This window comes from Centruroides sculpturatus, unplaced genomic scaffold (genome assembly GCF_000671375.1).
Source record: "Centruroides sculpturatus isolate CEXI.00-Female unplaced genomic scaffold, Cexi_2.0 scaffold13, whole genome shotgun sequence".
Lineage (NCBI taxonomy): Eukaryota > Metazoa > Arthropoda > Arachnida > Scorpiones > Buthidae > Centruroides > Centruroides sculpturatus.
In genome coordinates, this window is record NW_019384405.1 from 1,248,570 (window position 1) to 1,274,889 (window position 26,320).

Genomic DNA, 26,320 nt, shown 5'->3' on the forward strand with positions numbered 1-26,320 from the left:
TTTTTAAATGTTAAAAAATTTAATATTTAATCCTAATAACTTTTTTTAAAAAAAGTATATTAATTAAATGATAAATGAATCGGCAACATGGTCCTCTAGCTTAATAATGTTTCAAAAAAAAAAAAACAAAGATCTGGAAAATATAATACGAGGTTTCCTATAATATAAAAATAATTTTAAATTATTTTTTTTTACAAAATAAATATAAATTTATATTAAAAAATAAGTAATTATAGTTATGAATATTATTTTTTCGCATCGTAATTAAAAAACTTCGTGGAACGTGGAATTAAGAAAAGATCCAACATGGCGGGGGTAAGTTGACGAAGTCGTCGTCTTGCCCCTCTGTTGACATACAAGTGAAAAATTACGAGGTAATTATTTATAATTCATTATTTCCGATTGATTAATACTGATTTTTCAGTTATTTTAATTAATTTTTGAGTTTTCTTTCAGATAAACTGTATTTGAAAAAATACACACAGTGTAGTGTTCTGTACTTAGAACACGTGACCAGAGTATTGTTCTGTGCATAGAACACGTGACAAGAGTATTGTTCTGTCAGCTGTTTATGTAGGAACTAGGAAGAATATAAGATAATAGATAATTGTTTAAACATGTGGCTGTTATATTACGTGACAATATCTTTCATTTGAATTTAATTCTTTTTTTTAAATAAACTTTCAATTATTTATTCATTAATACTTGTCACTATAATTCTTAACCACCTGTTGTAAATACATAAGTAACAAAATACAAATCTGTATATTTACTATTGAATACAAAAGTTTTATTTCTTGTAATAATCATCTCTATACATTTATGGATATATTTTCAGAAAATAATGTTTAGAGCAGAGGGAGAACCTGCAGCATTAGGGCTTTATGAGTCTTTTTCTGACTTCTCTAACATGGACCAATAAAATATAAAATGGTATAATATAGAAATAAGTTTTGGACATTATTTTTCTTCACTTTTCAGATACTAAAGAGTATCTTGCTAATAAATAGTACATTTTCAATATTTTTGATTGTTTTTACTTTATAAGTTGTTATATGAAATTTTACATATGCAGTCTGCAATACAACATACGATCTTATCTCTCCGAAATGAGATGTGCCTCCTGGTTAAAATGATTTATCATCTGGAATGTAGAGTAATGGCATGTAGAATAAGAAATTTTCCATAAAAGCAAGTGTTTTGTCGTTATAGATATGTATATATGTATCGAGACAAAATATGATACAGTAAATACGGGTTTATATATCCTAATCTTAACTTATATAAAGTGTTTATTTTGTTATGAAATGAATAACTTCCTTGAATGCTTTATAGGGAAATAATATTTAATAATAATGTAAATTAGTGTTTTAGAAATAATATTTAGAAGGATTGCAAAATCTAATTTACATGTGTAACTGTATTTTTTTAAGAAATAAGCCCTTTGGTCTTTTATTAATAAAAAGCAATTTTAAAGATTTTATTTTGTTAATGCTGACAGACAGTGCTCTTAAACTTTTATCTGATAATATGATATAGAATGAGTGGAAATTAATATTTCTATATGTCAAATAGTTATAGCACAATATAACAATTAATAAAATTCTTTAATCTATATAAAGAATACAATAATAATTGTAGTGTATAATAATTTTTCTATAATGAAAAAAAATCATTGTAAATTCTTATTTCTCTTTCTAAGAACTGTGATTCTATTTTCAGATGGTTAGAAATTATAAAAAAATTTCTAATCGTCGTTCATGGTCTGATGTTAATATGATTGCAGCACTTCATGCTGTGAAAGAGGAAAACATGTCTTGCAACTTAGCTGCAAAAACATATGAAGTACCGGAAGCAACTTTAAGACGTTACGCAAAGAAGAAGAATGAGGTATGTCTACTCAACTTGTGTGGCAAATTGTATTTTTTAATTAGTAAATTTCATCTTAATGAACAGAAATTTCCACATTTGTGCTTAGATTATCAGGGTGCAACATAAATACTGTCAGTTTATGAACAGTAGAAATGAAGAGTCAGAACTTATTCAACAATTAACTTTATTAATTGAAGTAGACACCCTGGACATCTCTATACCTCTGCCAATTAGATGGCATAATATTGATGCCATCTTCATAAAATGTCATGGATGCAAGAAATTCCTGGAAAGCTTTTTCAATTGCTTTATAGTTATGGAATATTTTTCAACAAAGAAAGTGGTCAAAATGTTTGAATATGTGATAGACTTTCGGGAAAAAGTCAGGAGAGTATTGTGGGTGAGGTATGATTTCATACTTCAGTGGACCAAGTTTCTATATTGTTAGAAAGGCAACATGAGATTTAGCATTATCATACAATTGAATGGGACCCTTTTGGTTTACCAAAACAGATTGAATTTTGGATAGTTTTAATGCATAACATCAATTTGATGACAGTATCTTTCAATTGTGATGATTTCATCGAGAGGCAGAAAGTCAAAGTGTACCAGATCTGTAGCTGACCACCAAACAGTTATCATTATCTTCAATGAATTAAGATTTAAAAAATTAACAACACAATTGTCTGTTGGCATTACGGAAAAGATTTATTTACACAAATACTTTTGACAGTTTATAACTGCCCTCTTCAGGCAATGCTATCATACTCAGACAACAGAATACTACTATTTGAAAAATGGAATTCAAGTAGTAAGGAACATTTTTCAAAATTGTTCTTCATAACAGCTTGGAACATAATTGAAATATATAAAGTTACAAAATTTTTAATGACTGGGGTACACAATGAAATTGATGCAATGAAAAGAGACTCCCAGGTAAATAGTGTTCTTCGATCCTCGTCAGTTTATCTGGGAGTCTCTTTCCATTGCATCAATATTGCCATGCAATTTATATTACAACTTGATGTATATTGATTATTTTTATGCTTGTATCTTCATTTTTTACCAAAATATTTACTGAAATCTTAATTTAATCCAACTTTATTTTTAAACATCTATTACTTCTTTGTCATCTTGATTTATTGTAAAAATTTCTTTCTATTTTCTGCATGAAAAGCAGATGAAATTATTAAAAGCAGAAAATTATTGTTAACATTAACTCACTGTCAGAAAAAATTTCTGATAGCTAAAAGTATTAAATATTGTATTTTTTATTTTCTGCTAATTATCAGTAGGCCTTGAAGCGAACATGTTTCATATCTGGTAATAGTTTTATCATCTGAAGTTGAAAGATTGAAATTATTAAATACACTTGAGAATAGGCAATGTTGTGTAGGCTGTAAAACACCAGGAACTATGCTTCATGTCATCAGAATTGGTGTACAAATAGAAAAAAAAACACAATATGTAGGGTTTGCAAATTCGATAGTATATTTTAGTACGGTAGAGCATCAATTATCCGAAACAATTCGGGACTGGGGTTGTTCGGATAACTGATCGTTTACCAAAAAATATATTAAACACAAAACTGTACTGTATATAATTTGTATCACATGTCTTACAAATACATACCTTACATAATGTAATACATTAAACTAGGCCTACAGTTCAGTTTGGCAGGGACGGAAGAGTGCTGCAATGCCACAGCCCTAGCAGAAATTTGAATTTGCCGACTGGAACACTTTCGGTTAACCAATGTTTCTGTTTATTGGTATTCGGATAATCGATGCTCTACTGTATTTAAATCATCAAATTGGTAATTATTGAAAATATAACTGTACTGGTATCTGTTGCATCTATAGAATGATCATTTTCAAACTTAAAATTGATCAAGAACTACCTCCAAATAACAATGCATCAGAGATTGAGAGAGACTCTTCACTTTCAATCTTGTCCATTGGAACTTTGAGATATTGCTGCAAAACTGCATTTATTTTCTGTAATTGATTAGTTCATTGCTACTAAAAGCAGAAGAGAAGTTTCATAAGTGAATTTCTGTGCATTATTGAATTTTCCAATTTATAGTAAAACTATTATACACATTTTTATTACTTCATGTGTTTTACTGTCTGTTTCTATATTAAAAATGCACTGTACAGTACATATTATTCTAGACATAAATAAATCTGCTCTCTACTTCCATTACTCTTTTAATGAACCTCAAAAATAAATTTTGCTTAGGGCCTTGCAAATATATATACATGTTTCTATGCATAACAACATTGCATTCTCAATATCAATATCTTGCAGCATGATACTGTACTGTGTATTGCTAGCTGTTTTGGAAAATAGTTTGTTATGGCTATGAATACTTAGCTCACTATAGCAGAAGTTATTGATAAGTTAATCAAACATAATATCATTCTAGATTTAGAATTCTTGATGTGGATTTTTTCCACAAAAATTCTTTTTCAGCAGAAACTTCCAATTAGCTCACATATAATGAAAGTAAACTTTTCCTCTAAATTTTATTGGGAAAATATATAATTGATATTTGTTAATGCATTAAAAATTAAAAAATTTAAAGCATAACAAAATATAACAACAACAAAAAAATGATGAATTGTAAATGCCTGGTTGTTGTTAACATTATTCTCCTCAATATTTAATCATCAATTTTTAGTTTGACAATTTTTCAAAGAACTGATTAATGTTCAATCATAATATTCCACGCTTTTGGAAAATCCATTAAACAAATTTCAATTTATTTCTTCTTATTAAAGCAATTTAAATGCAACTATAACTTACAACAATTTATACATAAACTATAAAATATTACATAGAATAGAAGGTTTCCAATGTGAGAGATTGAAATTAGAAAGAAGTTAATAATAAACTTTTTTGTTATTAAAATTGATTAGATAAAAGTTATATAATCATATTGTCTTCATTTCATTCATCAATTTAGTGTTATGGCATGTTAATCAATTTTGAAGGCAAGGAAAACAGTTTGAATTACTATTACCAGTTACTATGTGATAACTGGATGACATAAGGTACATTGCCATCTTATCTGAAGAACTAAAGTTTGATTTAGAATCTGATCCTCAAGAATTTTAATAGGCGTATTGTTCTGAAGATGTCATACTCTATTCCTCCTCTCTTACCTAGTTATACCATTGTGGGCAAGATTGAATTGCGTGATGTGCTTTTACTGTGCTTAAGTTTCCAGTTGCTCTGGATTGCCTGCAGAGTATAAAGAATAAAAAATAAATAAGAATCATTTAAATACTTTTATAAGTCTTATATTGAGTAATAGTTTACTTAGGGGCATTATTAACTTGTAAACAGTTGTTTATTCATTATCATTTTAATATTATCAGTATTTTTAGGAATAATGATTAATAAATATTCTTATAGTTCTTTTTATCTGTAGAGAATACATTATTTATTAAAAATTCTATATTTTTCTTCCCTTTTTAAAGGATTTACCAGTTCATGGAGGAAGATTTCGTCAAGTTTTTAATAAAGAACAGCAGGAACAATTACGACAGTATATTATTGACATTGATAGAGCAATTTTTGGTCTTACTAACATTCAATGTAGAAAATTGGCATTTGATTTAGCAGAAGCCAATAAAAATACACATTGTTTTAATAAGGAACATAAAATGGCAGGCTCTGACTGGCTGAATAGTTTTTTGAAAAGACACGGGATCATTCTTAGAACTTCTGAAGCAACATCAGTTGGTCGAACAATGGGATATAACAGGATTCAAATAGATATATTTTTTGAAAAATTAGAAAATATTCAAATGGAAAACACATTCTCTTCCCATTATATTTATAACTGTGATGACGAATTTGGATTTTCTGTCGTGCCAACCTTATCCACAGAAGCTATATCATCTGTTGATACGAGGTTCATAACCAGAAACAATTCTACTGAAAGAGGAGAAAATATAACTATAGTTTGTTGTTGTAATGCTGGAGGATGTTATATTCCACCATTTTTTATCTTTCCTAATGAAAAGATAAGAACTGAATTGCTTGAAGGATGCCCCCCAGGAACAGATGCAATTGCTCAGCAACATGGATGGATGACAACAGAATCATTTGTGATGTATTTAAAACATTTCATAAAATATTCAAAATGTTCACCAGAATTTCCAGTTTTACTTCTTGTGAATAATCATGCTTCGCACGTTTCCCTTGATGCAATTAATATTTGTCGAAGCCACGGAATAATTATGCTCGGCTTTCCTCCTCATACTTCTCACATATTACAACCTTTAGATGTCAGTTTTTTTGGTTCTCTGAAAGCTTATTACAGTCAAGCTTGTAATGATTTTATGGTTTCAAATCCAGATGAGGTGATTACAGATAAAATAGCTGGTAAATTGTTTGGGAAAGCATATTGTCAAGCTGCTACTATTGTTAATGCTGTTAAAGGTTTTGAAGCTTGTGGTATTGTTCCATTCAATCCTCACATTTTTAACAAAAGTGATTCTGAACTATATGACACTGTATATAATGATACTTTAAATGTAATACCTTCACAACAAATGAAAAATCAAAAATACAAATGCACATCATCTCTGCATTGCAGAGAAGACTCAGTTTTAGAAATAAATTCCAAACAACATATTGCTTGTTGCACATCTACTGTTCCTGAAAAACCAGGACCAAGCAGAATCAAACTATGAAAGTTTAATAATTATATAGCAATGTTATTTGGGACCATCTTTATGGATATAAATACTGAAATAACAAAAATTGTTTAATATGTATTAATTTTTACATTAGGTCTTACATTTCAAAATTTTGCTTATATTTTCAAAAACAAAGCACAAAATATAATAGATTTCTGTTTTTGATCTAATTCAGCGATTCCCAACCTGTGGTACGCGTACCCCTAGGGGTACGCGATAGGTTGTTTAGGGGTACAGAAAAAAGTTAGTTATTATGGCAGAAAAAATAAAATATTATGTATCACAAACTAATAGTATTAAAAAATTATTAGGTAAAATATGTTCCTTGCAACAATCACAACTTTATTATACATTTTTTCATTTACTTTTAATTTAAAGTTACAATATGTAAAATTAACAATACGGTTACTCACTAAATTTCTTAAATGAGGGGTACAATCTAGAGATATGACATGTCACGGGGTACGCTAATGAAAAAAGGTTGGGAACCACTGATCTAATTTATTCTAGGAAAACCATTATGAAGCAAACCATTATATTTTCTATGAGTTCAATCTGCAGATTGAGGCTATACTTCTGGAAATTAACCAGGATTGTATAATCAATATACAAAATTGCTGACTTCAACTTTATTTTTAAATCTTTGACTCTGATCCTTTCATAAATTTTCAATTATATTAATAGTGGTAAACTCACTAAAATGATAAATGGTATTGTAAGACTTCTTATTACCATCACATGAATTCTCAGGTTATATTTTTTAGACTTATACATATATTTAAGTATAAGTTTATATTGAGATTGGAGTCATAATCAATACATAGTAAGAATACAAAGTTCTTAATTTTCTCTTTCACAATGTCTAGTTTATGGTATGATTTCTTCAAGGTCCAAACTTAACATGGTGACAATTTGCTTTGAAAAAGTGAATTGGCAAATTATATGGCTGGAGTTTGAGAAGACTGCACACCATCATATCCTCCACTACCCATTAAATTTATTATTAGATATTCTCTAACTGGAAGTCTAGGATACAGTCTTATGCATAGAAAATGTGCCACTTTAAATTTTTGAGTTCAGTTTATCTAGAATTGAGTACTGAATATTTAAAAACATTGAGCTTTCAAATTGATATTTGTGAAGTTAAATGTTATATTCCATATTTTGATGAGTCTTCTTGTTAAGTACTTTGTATCTTTTGTTGGTAAATATTTTCAAATGTACATGTTTCTGAATTGTGCAATGCGTATACCTAAAACAGTAACTTAGTTAATTTAATGTAGGCTTGCCACATCTAAAAAATTTTATTTTGATGAAGTTACTATTATTTACAAACATATTACAGTATAAATGTACTGTACAATATGAATCAAAATGTATTATCGGTATACTTTGTTGATAGACATTGCAGAAAAATGCTAACTGATATGTATATAGTAAATAAAAAAAAATAACTAAAACATCTGGCATGTTGCATCTTTGTGCTTTAATAACTATGTTTTAGTGTTGATAAATTTAAATAATTGTAATTTTTGGAGACATTTACTTGTTACACACACACAAGAGCTTGGGTACTGGTGGTAGAGCGGGCAAATTTGTCAGATTTCCTCTCTGGAGGAACAGATATTGAATCCACCAAGGTCAAAAGACCAGGAATTTATTGGGGTGCTCTGTTCCAGATAACTCAAGCCTTGCTCCTCGCCATCCAGCCGTCTCGTGGACCCAGTTAAATGGCAAGGAATGAGGCTGCAATGTGAAATGTAATCTTTACAAAGATTGGATATGGAAGAATTTGTCTAAATTTTGATTTGCAAGATTATGAAGGGAAAATGGCATGTTCTTCCTACTCTCCTAATAAATAGAAAGGGTCTATTGGCATTCATTGATTAAATTGCCTATGTAAATATTAATCTGAAACAGTATAACTTTTTGAAATATTTGTTATTATTACATATCACCAATATTTACGGTTACGGAGCAGGAATAAAGTTTCGGTATGATAGGTACTTTTTTAGGTGGTTTATCGGGGACATTTTAGGTCCCGTTCCTGCAGAGAAAAAAACATTCGAAAAGTCTTTCCCCTTCTAATAGGTATGGCATTATAAAACAAATTATTTTTCGTTTTATGTCGGTGGATAAGGGAAATCAAATGCATATCGGCGCTCCCAACTCTACGTAAACTACAGAATTAAAAAAATTCTACACGCTCGTTTTTGCCCCAAGATCGGTACCCGACACACGTGTCCATCTTCGCTCCCTCACGCCGTCTATAAAAAAAAATAACGAAAATTTGAAAAAAAATGAAAGCTTTTTTCAAATTATTTTAAAACATTATTATTACTTAATTTTAATTACTTAATTACTTATTTTTAAAGATTATTATTACTTAATTTTTAAATAATTTTAAGATTAAATAATTAAAGTCTATGTAAATGAGTGCTTCTATGCAGTAAGCCAACCAATAGCATAGTTCGTCTCATACGAAACAGACTACGCTATTGGTTTACTATATATATACCAGACGATATTTGGTAAAGCTCACGTTACGACATCTGGTGTCGGATTTACGAAGAGTTTCAGCATGGCGAACTGTCGTCTGCTCAACGTATGGTGGCTACTTTCAAAAAACAAAGATGTTACTTGCCTGGTGAGAAATACACTCCTTGTTCGTACGAAGACAAATGATTCTTGCTTTAAGTCTAAGAAGAAAGCTACTGTTGACGAACTTAAATCAAAGTATGTTGCTGCAAAGGAAGCTTGTGAAGGTAATAACTTCATATATTTGTTTAAAATTCAAATTAATTAATTAAATATTTTGAATTTTTATCTAATTAAATACAGAAAAATACTTATCTTCTAGCATATTTACACAAATATAATACAAATTACACCAATGTTTACACTTAAGTGAAGAGGTTTTAATCATTATCTGTAAGGATTTTAGCTTGAAGATGTTCTAATTTGAGAATGAATTTTAATGTTTTGTAATAATTTTTTAAAAACATAAACGAATTTCTTGTAATTTTTTGAAGAATTTCAGTTATTTCGTTAATGTAAACAGAAGTGGGGGTGTGTCTTCTGGCTGCTGACAGCCTAGATTCATGAAAATAGCTGGCATGGTGTCAAATGGCTTAATATGTAGCTTAAACTGATGTGTGAAATTAACCAGATGTTTATGGGAAATGTTTTTCTGAATTGGCTTTGGAATGAGACATTAATGTCTACTTTGTAACTGTTTCGTCACAAATGTGGCTATGGTTTGATCTAAATTTTAAATAAATATTTTTCGGATTAAGAAAATTTTTATATAAATTGGTACTCTCGAATGCTAACATTGTGACTTGTGTGAAACACTTCTCCATTGTTTTTCTATCTATCTATCTATCCAGTGGCATCCTCTCTACAGAGGGTTGCATTTGATGAACTATTCCTCTCCATGTTTCTCTATTCCAGGCCTCTCTTAAATCCTTTCCAGTCCAGTCTTTGATGTTATCTCTCCGAATCTTTCGGGGTCTTCCTCTAGGTCTCGTCTCCTCCACCAGTCCCTCCAATCACCGTCTTTAGTAGTTGTCCTCCTGATCCTCTAGCCAAATGTCCAGCATATCGTACCTTTCTTTGTTGGATATTTATAAGCAACCTTCTCCTCAAGCCCAGCCTGTCCAAAACTTCCTCCCATTGTTTTTATTTAAGTGAAAAGCCTAAATATTTTGCATCATTGCAAAAGGACATATATTTCCAGAAACCCTCATCCATGCAGTAAAAAAATGAGTGGGACAACTTGCCTCAACAGCTCCTGGATCATGTTGTTCTGAGTATGCCATGTCATGTACAAAGTTGCATCTCACTTCACGGTGGCTATATCCCTTACTGACATGACACTCAGGATTGTTTGTAGTAAGTATTGTGCATTCTTTGTACAGCCATGTTTTCAGACAATATGCACCTTTTTTACAAAAATGCCCTCTTTTGACATCCTGTGTACTTCCTTTGAACATAATTATTATATTAAATCATGTTGAACATGTTGTCAATACTATAGTTTTCCTCTTGGTCTTCAACCACACAGTTTTTATATACATGCCCATTTTTTTCTTAGTCCTTTTTTGATTTTGTCCATTTGTGTATATGTGCGTGTGTGCATTTTGTATTTTATTTTTATTATTTAATTTGACTTAAGTACCTTTTTTAAACACGCATTCTTGAATTCCATTTATATTATTTGAATGTCAATTAATATAGTTTTTTATTAATTTTGGTTTTTAAGTACAACTGCAGTGTGTGCTGAAAAATAATAGTATTATCTTTCCTGCATGTGCACGAAAATGTAATTTAAATAGCAACATTTAATGATGATTTTTGTCATGATGTCCAATGGTGTCAGGTGATCTCAATGCCACTAACTTCTGTGTCGGTGATTTTTTTGTCCTTGATTGGTCGGGTTGTCAACTTTCTTTAAAATGTAGGGAATTGACCCATCTTTCTCACTAATTTGTGGCTGGCTCTTACCAAGTAACTTATTTGGCAACTGGTGCAATTATGAGTTTTAGAAATTTTGTTCAAGAACCAGTTTGTTCAAAATCCTAGGTTTGACTGTATATCTGTCTACACTGATACATGCCTCCTATTAATTTTGTTTCAGGGCCTCTTCAAAGACAGCATTTTAATATATTGTTACTTTTGTGGTAACAAAATGTACTGATTTGGGTTTTAATAATGTCTATATATAATAATTTTTGAAATATTTCTCTACAGAATTTTCGTCAGTTACATGATTTGAAAATTTACTGAATTATGCCTGTCATTTTTAGTATTTTAGATCCAAAAAATTTTGATTTTAGAATAGAACAATTTCTTCTTAAATTTGAACCAATTTTGATTATAAAATCTAAATATAGGTGAATAATGATAGTTGAAAACTTGGGTCATTTGAGTTTTTAATAACTCAATTTTGTTTTTTAGTAATTTTACTGGATTTCAATTAAAAACATTTTAGTTGGAATAAACTCTAAAAAAATTAAATTTTAGATAATTTGAAATTGATATTTTTTTTTTTTTAAGGCTTATTTTAAATGGCAAAACATTATTTCAAATAATAGAATATGAGTACGGTGCTGTTTTGGTTCTACAAAGATTTTTATTTTTGTGAAAGTACTAACTTATACGCATTAAAACTTCTGTGTTTTGTAAGAATTTGTTAATTCTGAATGTAGAGTGTATCATAAAAATATTACCATTTTTTTAGATCAGTGATTTCTGTTCCAGGTAACATGTGTAAAAATGTTTTGAGTTGTGCTTTAAATATCTGTTATTGATATGGTGATGTTTACCATTTGGACCATTAATAACTATCTTTCTGGCACCCCTTGTATAAGATACTATTTGGAAGAAATCTTCTATAAATTAAATTTAGCTAAATTAAAACCAAGTTAAAATTGTTATTTTTTAAAAATTTAATCAAAAGAAAATAAAGTGCAACTTTTAATTGTAAATTCCTCAATAAGATGCACAGATATACCTCGAGTTACGTCGTTTGTCAAAAAAATATATGGAAAAATAAAAATTAAGTTTATCATTTTATTCGACTTTGTCCGTCCGTCCACAAATATTGAAGTCGTAATATCACTAGAAAAGTGTTAAAGTGCACAAAATCATATTAAAATATATACATTTACAGTAAATGTTAGTATAATCATCATAAATCCTAGAGAATGAAACATGAAAACATCTGTATGTCTGTGTTGTCGTCTTATTTAGCAGTCTTTAAGTGCTCAATATTGGTGTTTTCCATGGTAGCTCCAATATCTACCATTTGGTGTCATTGTCAGCGCCACTCGATATTGGTAAATTTAATATAAATTAGTTTTTTTCTACTGTTGCAAGATAATTTTAATAACCGGTATTTGTTATTTAACCTTATAAAAGATGATTTTGTAATGTCTTAGAGCAAACCAGTTTCACAAATAGTCTGCGATGTACTGTAAACATCGCCAAATTGTAAACATGTACGGTACATTTACAACTATGAATTGTACGTACTGTACATGAATTCTTAAATTTAGATTACTTTTTTCTGTACTATATTAAAAACTAAAATTTATTTGTTTGTAAGCTTAAAATAGATTCTTATTAACTATATATTATTAAAAAAAGCATTTATAAATAAAATACAGAACTGGTAATGGTTATTTATGGTTTAGCCTAGTGACAATTAAACACAGAGACAAGTAAATTTGACTTATGTTGCCTCTCCTGGAACCAATTGCTGACGCAAGGTGAAGTATACCTGTACTCTTGAAGCTGGAACATTTTTAACAATGATCAACTTCACATCTTTCGGGGTGTGATTTTTGTCGTTGATGGTGTTTTGTGAACTTTTTAGCAAAGCTTGTCAACTGGATATTAACGTATTAGAAAATTTTAAGTGTTTGGTTTTCGATTGTCTTGAGGATGTGGATATTCACTAATAGTTTAATGTTGCAGTTGATCATATGTCTTCTATTAATTGCTGGGATAGAACCTAATCCAGCTCCTCTTCCCCATTCCCCTCAATATTTGAGTCAACCAGACATGCAAAAGAGGGGGTATGGTTGGCCATGTAAGGAAATTTTTAACGAGACAGCTAAGGAAAATCAAGTGAAAGAGTTATTGAATGAGGAATTCTTTCAGTTGGGGGAACAATATGATGGATATGGTTTTGAAACCACAAGAGTTATGAAAATACCTGAATATTTTGAATCATTAATGATTAATTAAAGAACAAGAAAACTGATACAAGAAGATCTGCAATATTCTCTAAAATCATTATATGAATTAATACAAAATAACTTTTCACAGTGGAATAAAGAAATTCAAGGAATTAAGAACTTTTAAAATAACGAAGGAAGAAAATAAGCATTTTCAAGACAAATTGATAAAATTGTCAGAAAATAGAAGAAATAGGTGTATTAGCTAAGAACAATAACCATTTAAAAGGTATGTTTAAATTCAAGCTAGACACATTAATAAATGAGAAAACAAAAAAATAATATCATAGTTATTAATTTTCCTTTTACCTCTACTGATTATCAATGAAATCAACCAGTTTATTAGAGATGATCCGAGAATTGAAAATAGCTCTACAGAAAGCTTAATCAGGCTAAATAATAATGATACTAACCCTATTGTGAAGATAGTATTAGATTCTGTGTACAATAGAAATTTGCTTTTGAAAGAATTTTGGAAATTAAAAGCTAAAGCTATTAGCAAAGGAAAGGAAAAAATAATTTTTACAACTGATTTTATGCAAAAGATCTAGACTAAGAAGAAAAAATTAGACTATAATTAAACAAGAGAAATTGAAAGGAAACAAATTAATTATCAGAGATGATTATTATATTCAAGATAAGAAATTATTTACGTACGACATTAACTTAGATAAAGTAATACAACTAAATAATTTTTTTAGGAAGAAATTGACTAAATCCTCAGAACCAATAAGGTGGGGATTAGAATGTTGTTCTAGATACTTATAACTACTAACTCAGAAAAGTTAAATTGGATAAGGAAGAAATTGGCAATATAGATATACAGATAGTTAACAACAATTTAATAGATACTGGTCCTATAATAAATACAAATTGTAACAATAGTAATAAATTGTCAATAGGATTTTGGAATATTCAAAACTTGCAAGGAAAGCTACATAGTATAATCTTAAGAAAATACATGGAATATCACTCCATCATTGGTTTTACAGAGATGTGATTAACTGAATTGCATAAAGAAGACAAGGAATTTTTAGAACAGAAATATATAATGATAGTTAGCAAGGCGCAGAGGATTAGATTTGGGTGCCCATCTAGTGGTCTCGTGCTTTTGATCAAGAAACATTTCGGTGAGTTGTTACATTGCTATATAACCAATAAATTCATAATTATTGTAATAAATATTAACCAGAAATTGCAATCAGTTTGGGGAGAATCTCGTATTGTTCTGGTTTATCTTTCTCCTCCAGTTGATAAGTTTGGTTTACAAGAATTACAAAAAATTGACTCATGGATTAATGTTATAAATTGGTGGATAATAGGTGGAGACCTCAACATTTAAATTGAAGTAATGAATCTAAAATACAGAGGAAAAAGCAATTTTCATTAATAACAGAAGACTGTCTAAGGACAAAACTGCGAATACAGAAGTTAAAACCTTGCTAGACTTCACACAAGCTAACAATTCATTCATATTGAACAGTAGTATGAAAGGTGACTTTCCTTCTGAATTTACTTTTATTATTCGGGAAAATCTATAATTGATTACTGTACATTATATGTTCTCAACCTGTTCTAGATCAATGTCTATTGATGGGAATATTAAATATGGATACGTCAGACCATTTTTCATCACAACTAATACTAAGAGGGAATCCAGTTAAAGTAAACTTAACACTGATGCTTAGACTTCACCCCAATCAAAAGATGGAGATGAGAGGGAAGTTTTTAATAAACAGAGGTTTCTAAGAGTTTGGATCAAATATTAACAACATACTATCACAAGAGAAGATTGAGACAAACCTTTATAAGAACTAATATAATCTAATGGTGGCACTCAATTCATATTGTTTTATAAATGTAAAAAGAATAAGATAGTTTAAATTTTTAAACAAAACTGGTTTGATAATAAATTTTGTTATTACTACAAAATTAAACAAAGAAGCTTACAACAATTTTTCAAAAAATAAATTCAGACCAGTCTTTGAAGATGTATCTAGAAAACAAGAAAATATATAGGAGCCTAGTAAAAGCTAAAAAGAATTTTTTTTTTTTTTTTTTTTCAACTATAAGTGACTCTGTAATAAGTCAAGACTCCAAATTATTTTGGAATGTTATAAATAGTTTTCGTAGCTCTCCAAGGACGATCGACATATTTCTAATGCCTCTCTCTAATTGGCATCAATATTTTAAAGAATTTTCATCCAATTACTTAAATAATAATAGTGAATATTATTAATAATGAACAACTAAAGAACCAACCATATGAAAAAATATATAATATAGGAAATGTATTTTTGTTTTTAGTTTTTTAATGTTAGAGAGTACATCTCCAGGATATGACGCAGTTTCTAATTTCATAATTAAGAATCTTCTGATGACTATTGTTAATTATTTGGTTACAATCTTTAATGACTTATTCAATTTAGGCAAGTCTCCTATGGATTGGAACAAAGTTATACTCTACATGTTGTTTAAAAAAGGCGCGAGAAATCAACCATCCAACTACAGACCAATTGCATTATTGTCTGGATTCTGGAAATTATGTACTTCTGTTTTATTAGCAAGATTCAATGAATTGATGGAGAAAAACAATTATAAAAATTACACACACTATGCATTCAATAAAGATGGAGGCACCCATGTGGCACTTTTTGTTTTAATAGCAATCATACAACTTCAGCTCAAGAAAAAAAAGACAAAGTATTTGTGCTATTTTTAGAAATAGAAAAGGCATATGACTCAGTAATAATTTTGAACCTACAAAGAAAAATGGTAAAATACCATGCAGAGGATAAAGTAATAAAAGTGGTAGGATTACTATTTGGCCAATATAAATTTATGATAAAACAATATCTTATGGCTGGCTGTCGAAATCAATTGAGGCTTACTACAAGGAGATCCTTGGTCCCCATATCTGTTCAATTTCTACATGTTTGATTTAAATGCTTTGCTTTACTAGGGAAGATGATGGTTTTACATTTGATAAAATTTAATCCAAAAAAATCATATATTATGGTATTTCAAAATAGAACCAGACTTCCAAAAAAACATATACAACCTTTTATCTCAATAATGAAGAGCTGACAATAGTCCAAGAAATTAAGTTCCTGGGTGTAATTTTGAATCCCTCATTGTCGTTTGAAAAGCAGCATAAAAGAGCCAAGATTAAATCCATCACCTTGATTAATAATACAGTGAAACTATTTTCTAAGATGAAATTAAGGAACATTGGAGTTCAGTTTAAATTGTTTAACTCTTTTTAATTATAAATGCTTTTAGTTATGCCTCACTGCTCTGGAGTTTGTATGCTTTCCATAATCTAGAGATAATACAGAATAAATTTATTTGCAAAGTTTTTTCACTTGAATATAATATTCCTGGTTGTGCTCTTCATCTTGAATTGTACAGATTTAAACTAGGTCCTTTTTTTTGTTAAAAGATATATTAGATTTCTTAACCGGATAAGAGTGCAAATTTACCTGTTTTATTATTAAGATTACTATATCAAAAGTCGTTCGTGGATACGCTGAGAAGAAACTGGGTTAGTCAATTAGTTAGTTATTATGTTTGGATATATTGAAAAACCAAATCTATTATTCATGATGAAATCTGATATGAGTTACTGACTTAATTCTCGACTAATTCCGAATACCTTGGAAATTTCCCTGACCCAAGACATTAATGATCTGCAAAATCATAAGTCCATCTCGGTATAACTTAATTTTAGAATACCCATTTTATCAATGGCTATATGCACACGGACTTACCGTTTTTAATGTTAAAAAATTCTTTTGTTCAATTAAGGCTAAACAGGGAAATGTTAATAATTAACATTTTATATATAATTTTCGAAAATTTGCAGTCAAAGATGTGATGAGATTCTTTCTAAAATGCATATGTTCTGTACTTGTAAACAGGCTCAAGATATACGAAAAAGATATATAATCTCGGTGATTTAGATTTTGCAGCCAACGAGAATTCTATGTACCATTTTTTCCATACAGCAAACAGCCCAACAATTTAAAATTTTTATATAATTACACAAAAAGATTTTTTGTAACAAATTAATAAGATATATTAATATCAATATTTCATGTTTATAATAAATGGAATTATGTTTATGTTGTTAATAATAGAAAAAAAGACAATTTATTAGCAACTATTATATTTATATTTCTGTTTGAATTTATTATATGTTAAATTGATGTTTTACATCAGCCTGTTACAGTAGGGTGTTTATAATAATGCATAATATAAATAAGTTATTGATTTGAACTTCACATCTTCCATACTCTTTCCATTAAACATTTTCAATAAGAGAAATGTTTGAAAACTAACATAGGCCCCTTAGAGGCTAAAAATTTTTTGCTGGAAAGATTACAGAAGATGTGGAGTTGCTTTATTACCCCCATAATATTTATATGTTTATAATGAATTTAAAAAAAATAATTTTTATAATTAAACATCTGAAGTAATAAATATTTTCCATTTTCCATCAGTGCAAATGCCACCACCAGACATTGAGCCACGTGGAGTTTTTGCCAATAATGAGCTTAATCTTGCAGAAGTGAAAGTATATGGTTTTGACTATGACTACACTTTAGCAGTATATAAAGAATCTCTCCACTATCTCATATATGATCTTGGTAGAGACTGGCTGATTAATAAATTTAAAGTAGGTTTAAAATTTTGTTTTTTTAATTAATATTTAAAGTACAGTCGACCCCCCCCTATAATTACGGTCCCTATAATTACGATTCCTATAAAACTATGAAAAAATATACGTATTTTGGAAATGTTGAGTCGGTTAGTGTAGAATCTATTAATTTTATGGAAGAAAACCTTTCAATCAGCCGTAGTCCGTAAACTTGACACGTGTCGGGCTGTGATTGGAACGACTTGTAAGAAATCGGATTCCTAATAAATTGGAACGTATCTATATCTTATAGGGGGGTCGACTGTAAATCTAAACATTAATTTGTAATTTTTTTTTCTCTTGTACTTATGTTTGTCTTTAAGTATCAATAGAAAACTGATCACTACTTGAGTATTCTGATCACACTTTTAATGAGCCAAATTTAAACTAATTTATTTTGATAATTTTGTTAAATGTTAAATTTAAAAGTTAATCTCAATGACTTTTCAAAGTTTTATTTGAATCATTGTAACTATGCAAATTATCAGTGCAAAAAACATTTGAAGAGTTTAATTTCTCCATTTTAAGAATGATTAGTTTGCTTTACAAAAGATTTCAGTGCAAATGGTAAAAAAAATTTTAACTAAATTCTTTTCTCTGATTCCAATCAAACAAATATGAAAAGTTTTTTCTGAATAATTTTGGCTGAGTTTTGAAAAATTTAGAACATTATCCTGAATGTAGGTTCAAATTTTGAAGACCCCTTTTTTTTTCTAAAACAATTTTCCTTTATTGTGTATATTTAGATTCTGAAAAACTTCTTCTTTTTTTCTTTTTAATATTAAGTTAGTTTTAAGATTTTAAGATACTTTGTTTCTTTTTGTAATCATTTTATATTGATTTTCTTTTTACAGTATCCAAAAGAAATAGAGAAACTAAAATATACACCAGGTTTCGCAATTAGAGGATTGCATTATGATATTCAAAATGTAAGTTATTTTTAAAGGGAGAAATCCTAAAGTGCCAATATTTATTTATTTATTAAAATTTTAGGGTCTTCTAATGAAAATTGATTCCTTTCACCAAATACAGTTGGGTACTGTGTACAGGTAATGATTTTTTTAATAATTTTTGAAAATCTAAAGATTTGTTATTCTTTAAACAATATTTGATTCTTTTAAATTGAGTTTTACTAGTTTCAAGTTAGTACTGAAATGTTTAAGCTGTGAAATTTTTACATCTATTTTAATAAATAATGGAACTTTTTGAAGGAAAAAAATTTCATTGTTTTTATTTTGTGGGAAATTTGAAATGTGTGGATTTACATGAATATTTTTGTGGACTTTAATTTTAACTTATTCAGTTAATCAAAGTAACACAAAATATATTTTGAAGATAAAATTAAGAATTTCAGATATTTAATTTTAAATTGATAGTTGTTTTTTATTAAAAAGTTTCATTTGAAGTACAATGTATAGAAATTGAATCGATTCTGCATATAGACTTGGTATTGGTGTGGAGAATAAGATTTCATACATAAAATGTATGAAATCTTATTCTCCGCACCAATACCAAGTCTATATGCAGAATCAATAGAATCACCTTTTTTTTCTATGAAGACTGCATCTTTCCTTAGTTATCCGAAATTCCAAACTTATAAGATATTCCTTTTCTTATCAGCTAACAATCTCACTTCTACCAGAAGCCTTCCTTCATCTAAGGCCCTCATAGGAACCCCCATCTCTACTATTTACATGCAAACCTACAAGCAACAAATCTGCCACCTGTACTGTACATGCATCATTACTCTGACTCTACCCAGCAGCAGAAATGATTTTAATTAATTGACCATAGCTATCCAAAATCAACAACTCCCAAATTATGTATATCATAATTATGAAATAATTGTTCTTGGAACATCGGTCTCAATGCAGCCATTCAATACCTAATACATAATTTATAATTATTGGCTTCAAAACAGTACCAGCAGCTTTCATATGTATTGATGCTGCAGGCTTCTCGTGGAAAACCTTTACTGAAGATCTGTTTTCAATCTGTTTGGCTCTCCAAGACACAGGATATGCTAGCCTTTTACTGACTGCCTGGCCACACAGCAATCAAAGGAAATGAAGTTGTGATTGGCCGGGGACCAGGGGTTAATCCTTTCTGACCACTTACTCGGCATGGATTTGGGGAATCCAATCTCTGTCCTAGGATGGCTAAGATATGAGTTTATGAATATGCAGAGACAAGACTATTGTGAAATCACTGGTCTCCACTCAGGATTCCTGACACCAGTTAAACTGTTATTCTGCGGTTTAACTCGTGATTAATGACTTCAAAATTTCTAACAAGGAGGGCTATAATTCTATGAGGTGGAGAGGAAGGTAGGTAAGTGATAGGAAGATACGGAGACCGAGGATCTCCCTGTAGAAGACCACCGTTATAAACAGTGACCAGACATTATTATCTTGTTTAATTATCGTCTCGTATCTCCCAAACAACAAACCTATCATTTTTATCAGGTGTTCGTCTGCTTTGTTTTTTCAATTTTTTCTGTAATTCATTTATACTAATTGAATCATATGCTTTTTTCTACATCTAAAGACAGTCTTTGCCCTTTTTTTTCTTGACTAATTGTTCTTTAATTAATGCCATTAAAACAAAGTGCTGTTTGTGTTCCTCCTCTGTCCACAAAGGCATATTGCGTGGCATTCCTATAGTTATTTGTGGCTGTCCAAATATTAAATTTATCAGCTAAAATTGATGTGACTATTTTCTGAAGGTTCGATAACAATGCTATTGGTCTGTAGTTTGAAGGTTCGTCTCTTTTGCCTTGTTTATATATCATTGTGAAAATTATTTCATTCCATTTATCCGGAAGTATAATTTGATTTTATAAAATTTGTTGAATTGTTTGGTCAAGTAGTTGATGAGCTCTAGAGGAAATATTTTAATAAGTGAATTGGGTATCATATCTGAACCAGGTGTTGATTTATCTTTTTAGTTTTTTAATTTGATCCTGGACTTCTTCCACCTTAATTATCTCTGCTTGATTATTTACTTGCGATATCTTAAATTTCATTTGTGTTTGATTATGGTTTATCAAATAATTTTCAGAAAATTCTTTAAAATATTTAATCCACTTGTCATGTTCTACTCTTATATGCACACTATAGTCTGATTTTCCTTTTGCGAAAGCCATTAATTGTTGACCAGAAAACTCTTATCTCTTGATTCATTTGCTGATATTTTGAAAAATACATCATTTTTTTTGCTGTAATTAAATTTGTTTTTTTTTATTTTGTAAGTATTTCATTAGTGATTCTTTTGTATTAGTTTTCCTAAAGGCTTTTAAACTCTTTTGTTTTTTAATATTTTGAATATAACATTGTCTTACCATTCACACTTATGTTTGTTTGTAGGTACTTAAGCATTTCCCAAATTTGTATTCTTCTAATTTTGTTGTAAGTCTCAAGTAATTCGTTATTGGCTTTTTATGTTCCTCTAAGATTAATATTTCATCAATTTTTTATATTTTGGAACTCTCTTAACAATTTCCATTTATTGTAAGTTCTATAGTCAATGCTTAATGTATGGAGTTGCTTTTCGATAATTTTTTTTTCTTATACCTTTTTGTAGTATTTCAACTCGTAGTTGAATCGGGAAGTGATCCAATAAGTCATCCTCCAGAACTGTCAGAGACTTACAGTAATCTATCATAAATTCTGAGCAAATAACATAGTTTATCGTCAATTTTTCCATTTGGGGAGACAAAAGTAAATTCTGCTGGAATATCTCCCTTTATTCTACCATTCAAAATTATTAATTGATTATCTTGTACAAAGTCTAGGAGTGTTTTACCATCAGTTTGGCAGTTTATCTTTGGATGTTCTTCTATTTCTAATATCAAAATTCTGAGAAAATTCAGTATCAGTATTCTCGCCATTGCAAGCATTAAAACAATTCCATTCACTGTTTATTTTATTTTCTAAAATGTGTGAATCAGATTGTAAAGAAATAATGTTAAGTGCCTCAATTCAAAAGAATAAAAAAAATATAAGGATATCATTAATAAATTAGAGGCATATCAAAAAGAATGGAACGAACATAATGCTTTAGCAAAGAAGTATAATGAGAAGCAAAGAGAAGCAAAAGTGAGTATTCCAGGAATATCATTATCATTAACTTTAAAAGACAGTAAAACACTTAAACCAGATGAATGTGTTCAATTAATGAACAAAAAATTGACATAGATGAAGAAGAATTAGATGATGAAAAATTTAAAAGAATTTCAATTCCTGATGATTTTTTAAAAGCAAAATAAGCAGAGCTTATGTGAAAGCATCTAATGAAGGAAATCATTGCTTATAGAAACAAGGTATTAAGAAGTAATTCCTATATGGCCCCAGGCATATATATCAGTTGAATTTGGAATCAAAACTCTTATCATCATCATTCCAGCTAAGAGATTTATTTAATTCTTCTGTGTAGATATCATGTTTGTGGCTTCTAATTACTGCTTGTTTATGAAAGAACTCTTTTTGATTTCAAATAAACAAGCTTTATAATCTTCAAAAACAGATTTTCTTTTTTCAACACAGCCTTCTTGATTCCTTTTAATTTTTTACTTACTGAATCATCAGTTCTATAGCTGTGCATTTAAGATCATAATCCAGTAAATTCTAACATTTTTTCTCCATTCAGTTCATCTTTAAATTTTCCAATTACTTACTTTCGTTATGTTATGTCACTCCTTGTGTTTGTTCAGTCAAGTGTTCGTTGTCCGATCATAAAAATCTTTTGCGAAAGTGTGTGTTAACCAATCTGTTCGTTGTCCGATCACCCACTGTATTTTAGTAATTTTTAAATTTTTGCAATTTTATCACTCGTATGCTAATCTACATAAAAAAGTGCCCTAATACAGTAATGTTAAATCTGTTTTGGTAACATTGCTAGAGAAAAAGTTATTGTGAATTTAAAATATCGGCCATATTTCATTTTTTCACCTCTTGAGCCAAAACAAAAGAACTCTCCCGTCGGTCGCTGTTCTGAGTGGGCAATATACTGAGAGTACTGAGAGGACCAGAAGAAAGAAAAAAAAAAAAAAAAAAAGATAGGCGAAGTCTGTTAATGGCATCAAAGTAGGCTCAAAAAATAGCCCATGACTACTTACACATTTTTCGTGTATTTCCAAATATAAAAAATTTTTTTTTAATATTATCGAAATCATAACACTGTACAGTACATAACCTAAATTAAAATTGTTTGAATAAATGTAAGAGAGAGAAACCTGTTTGAGATTTGAAAATTCTTGTTTTCTGGGGTATGAAATTATCTTCACATGCACATGCGTGCACGTATCTTGTAAGGAACAAACGTTTTTCAGGGTCTGGTGTATGCATGACGTCACTACTAGTCTTTTCACATGATGGCCATAGTACTTGCTCGTGGCATCGTGGGACCTGGAAAATGTGTTTGCTGATACATCAATTGTACATAAAGTAACTGTAAGGAAGGATGACGTACAACAATATTCCTTCTTTTATCTTTACTAATTCTTCAGCCTATTAATCTGGTTGTTAACACACATTCAAATAACAATTACAACCAACCAATAAAATAAAACTGATTTGATTTTTATATTTTTGCACTTTTTCAGCTGAATTTGATTGATGTTCCTCATGTAAATTTCATGAGTAGAAATATTGTATTTCATGACTTATGAAAGCCATGGAGCTTTGTTAAAAATCACAGATTATGAGTTTTAATTAATGCTTTTAGAATAAGTGTCCTTTTTTTAGTTGTTCCTTATTAAGTTGTTATATTCATATGCTTTCCAACATTAAAAAATAGTAAACAATGGTTTCAGCGAGTGTTTTTGAAGGTTAAGGGAATTTTCTTTCCTCCACACCAACTACGGTTAGTATTGCAGCAGTGAAAAAATAGTATTTTCATAGCAAAAGTAGTGTTTTTTACACGTTTTTAAGGAATAAAACCTTGTGTTTTCAGATGATTTTGCTTGATGTTTAAGCTGTGTGTTGGAAAAATATTTTTTTTTCCTCAAAATACAATGTGTGGGAGTGAGTTTAAAATTTTAGCGGTTTCACCACCAGGACGCTTAGCGTCATTGAGGTAAATGTACAGTACCTAAATTCTGATGGTTTTTAGGTGATTTTTGTTTGCCCCACACGATTTGCCATAGAAAAAAAAATGTTATATCTCAATGTTGTGTGTTGGAGATGAGTTTTTGTTACTTTTTTGGAAGTTGTATCTAAATTTTTTGATGGTTTTAGCTGATTTTTTTTTCTCTCACAGAGGGACTAGAAAAAAGTCATATTTTCATTACGTAAGTAGTTTTATTGGCAGTATTTATAGAATTTTTATAGCGTTTTTAGGGTATTTTTGGGGTAATTTAGCTTGTTTTTCATCTTCTGGTTTGGTGTGAGGTAGAATATTTTTATGATTTTTAGAGATTTTTATAATTTTTAGTGATTTCACTACTGGACTCGTTTTTTTATTATTTATGTACTTGCGATTAGATTTTTTGACATTTTTTTACTTAAAAAAAATCTCCTGAAATCCAGTGCCATAGTAAATTCAGGGATTTTAAATATTTTAGTTTCTGTTGATTTTTTTTGGTTGTTTTTATATATTTTTTGAGATTTTTGAGGTAATTCTGTAAGGCAAAAGTAGATTTCTGTCTAAATTTTCTAATTCAGTTTTAAGATTTACAAATTTTGAACTCCACATTTTCTTGATTATTCCATGTTAGTTAGAAAAAGTAGAATAGTGATTTTTCTACCAATCTAACAAATTAGAAAAATTATCTAAAAACCTGTTTTTTTATAACTTGCACGCAAGAAAAAAAATAGATAATATTCTCCGGAAATAATATAATTGTAATATTCCACTGTTTTATCAAGTAAGTTTAACTTCTATATAAAGGATATCCAATAGAGCACAAACTAAAAGCAGAAACTTAGACCACTTGCCAACACAAGAGCAACACTGAGAAATTCTAGAAATCATTCAAGTCATAAATTTTAGGGACAAACATCATCTGTTTTTCAGTCATAATAGTAAGGAAACTTTTCTATTTACAGTACAATAAACATTTCTCACGAGCATAGTCTAATTTTTACTCTGTGCCATCTAAGACTTGATATTGATAATTGCAACAAGATGTTCTGTTCTTTAAATGCTTTTATATAATATTCTTACTCTGACAGTGAAATAAGTGATTAGTGAAATTAGAAAGTCTCTCTTAACTCGTAAGTGCCACTAATATTTTTTTATCTTTTCCTTTTTTACTTATATATATGTATTAAAAATTATTTACTGATTTAAAGAGTTTCAATTATGCATTAAGAGCCGCAGGTTGCCGACCCCTGGGTTAAGTTTTAAGTAAAATTCCGGCTCTTTCAGCAGGATTTTATGTCCCTAATTCCTTAATCTCTTAATTACTTAACTACTTCGTAAGTAGAAATAAGTCGAAACCAGTTACTTTGTACTTGAATATTTGTAGTGTTGGGAAAGAAGTGGAAAGACAATTTTTATGACAGCGGATACATAAATCGTAAATTAAAGCTCTAGAATTTGTATTCCTTAATTTGTACCTTGTGCATTTCGTTCATTAAATTTTGTTGTAAATGACGCTGCCCAAGTAACAGTTAATTTTTTTAACATTGTACAAGAATTTTACACTTTTTTTTCTACATCCCCTTATAGTTGGGACATATGAAATTGTAATATCACTGGTTTAACATTGAAATTAGTAAGTTTTATAAGATGGGAGAGCAGAATAAAAATATCAAATATTTTAAGGTAAGGTAATGATGAAGGGCTGTATGAAAATAACTAGATACAGACAGAATTAATACGAAACAATATATTATTGAGGTCCAATTACAATTGTTAGCTGGTCATAAAACTTTAATTCACTTATTACAATTTGCAAGGCACTATATTGTTGCAATTATAACTATAAAAATTAAGATATAAATTACAAATCTCAAAGATTAGTTATAAACTTAATTATTGAGCTAAATACGAATTATGTCGACTAACAATATCTGATACCAGTTTTTCTTCTATTTCGCAACCATTTTCTATTTTTTCTTGTTCTAATTCAATGATAGAATGGTCATCCTTTGTTACTAATANCAGGTTTACTAGACTCTAATATAGAGGTTGTGACTGATGTTTTCATTGTGAAAATATGAATGTCGAATGTTCATTGCTGTCTTTTTGTAAGCATAGAAGTTTGACAATAGCATTTGGAACATCGATGGAATCATGCTACACGTTCCAAATGCCGTTGTCAAACTTCTAGGCTTACAGGAAGGCAGCAC

The 26,320-nt window shown here is 29.4% G+C and overlaps 2 protein-coding genes across 8 annotated transcripts in view; both read left to right on the forward strand.

Annotated features, from left to right (window-relative positions):
- The first annotated feature begins 109 nt into the window (after window positions 1–109).
- LOC111618833 (tigger transposable element-derived protein 6-like) lies at window positions 110–6,740 on the forward strand. Of its 6 annotated transcripts, XM_023360423.1 has the most exons (6): window positions 110–374; window positions 457–573; window positions 839–933; window positions 1,076–1,247; window positions 1,723–1,890; window positions 5,358–6,740. In XM_023360423.1, the coding sequence occupies exons 4-6, from the start codon at window positions 1,215–1,217 to the stop codon at window positions 6,576–6,578; spliced, it is 1,422 nt and encodes a 473-aa protein (XP_023216191.1). In that variant the 5' UTR covers window positions 110–374; window positions 457–573; window positions 839–933; window positions 1,076–1,214; the 3' UTR covers window positions 6,579–6,740. The 6 variants fall into 6 exon arrangements, with proteins under 6 accessions (XP_023216191.1, XP_023216194.1, XP_023216192.1 ...); XM_023360426.1 differs by having other exon boundaries at window positions 457–933; window positions 1,076–1,191; window positions 1,787–1,890; XM_023360424.1 differs by lacking the exon at window positions 1,076–1,247 and having other exon boundaries at window positions 457–933.
- A 2,282-nt stretch (window positions 6,741–9,022) lies between these two features.
- LOC111618832 (5'-nucleotidase domain-containing protein 3-like) overlaps window positions 9,023–26,320 on the forward strand; it is a 36,354-nt gene continuing 19,056 nt past the window's right edge. The window contains exons 1-4 of one of the 2 annotated variants that reach the window (XM_023360421.1): window positions 9,023–9,349; window positions 17,830–18,005; window positions 18,881–18,955; window positions 19,020–19,075. In XM_023360421.1, the coding sequence (XP_023216189.1) occupies window positions 9,166–9,349; window positions 17,830–18,005; window positions 18,881–18,955; window positions 19,020–19,075 (491 nt within the window). In that variant the 5' untranslated portion in view covers window positions 9,023–9,165. Of the gene's footprint in view, window positions 9,350–13,884; window positions 14,458–17,829; window positions 18,006–18,880; window positions 18,956–19,019; window positions 19,076–26,320 lie in introns of those variants that run through there. The other variant, XM_023360422.1, reaches the window with a different exon arrangement.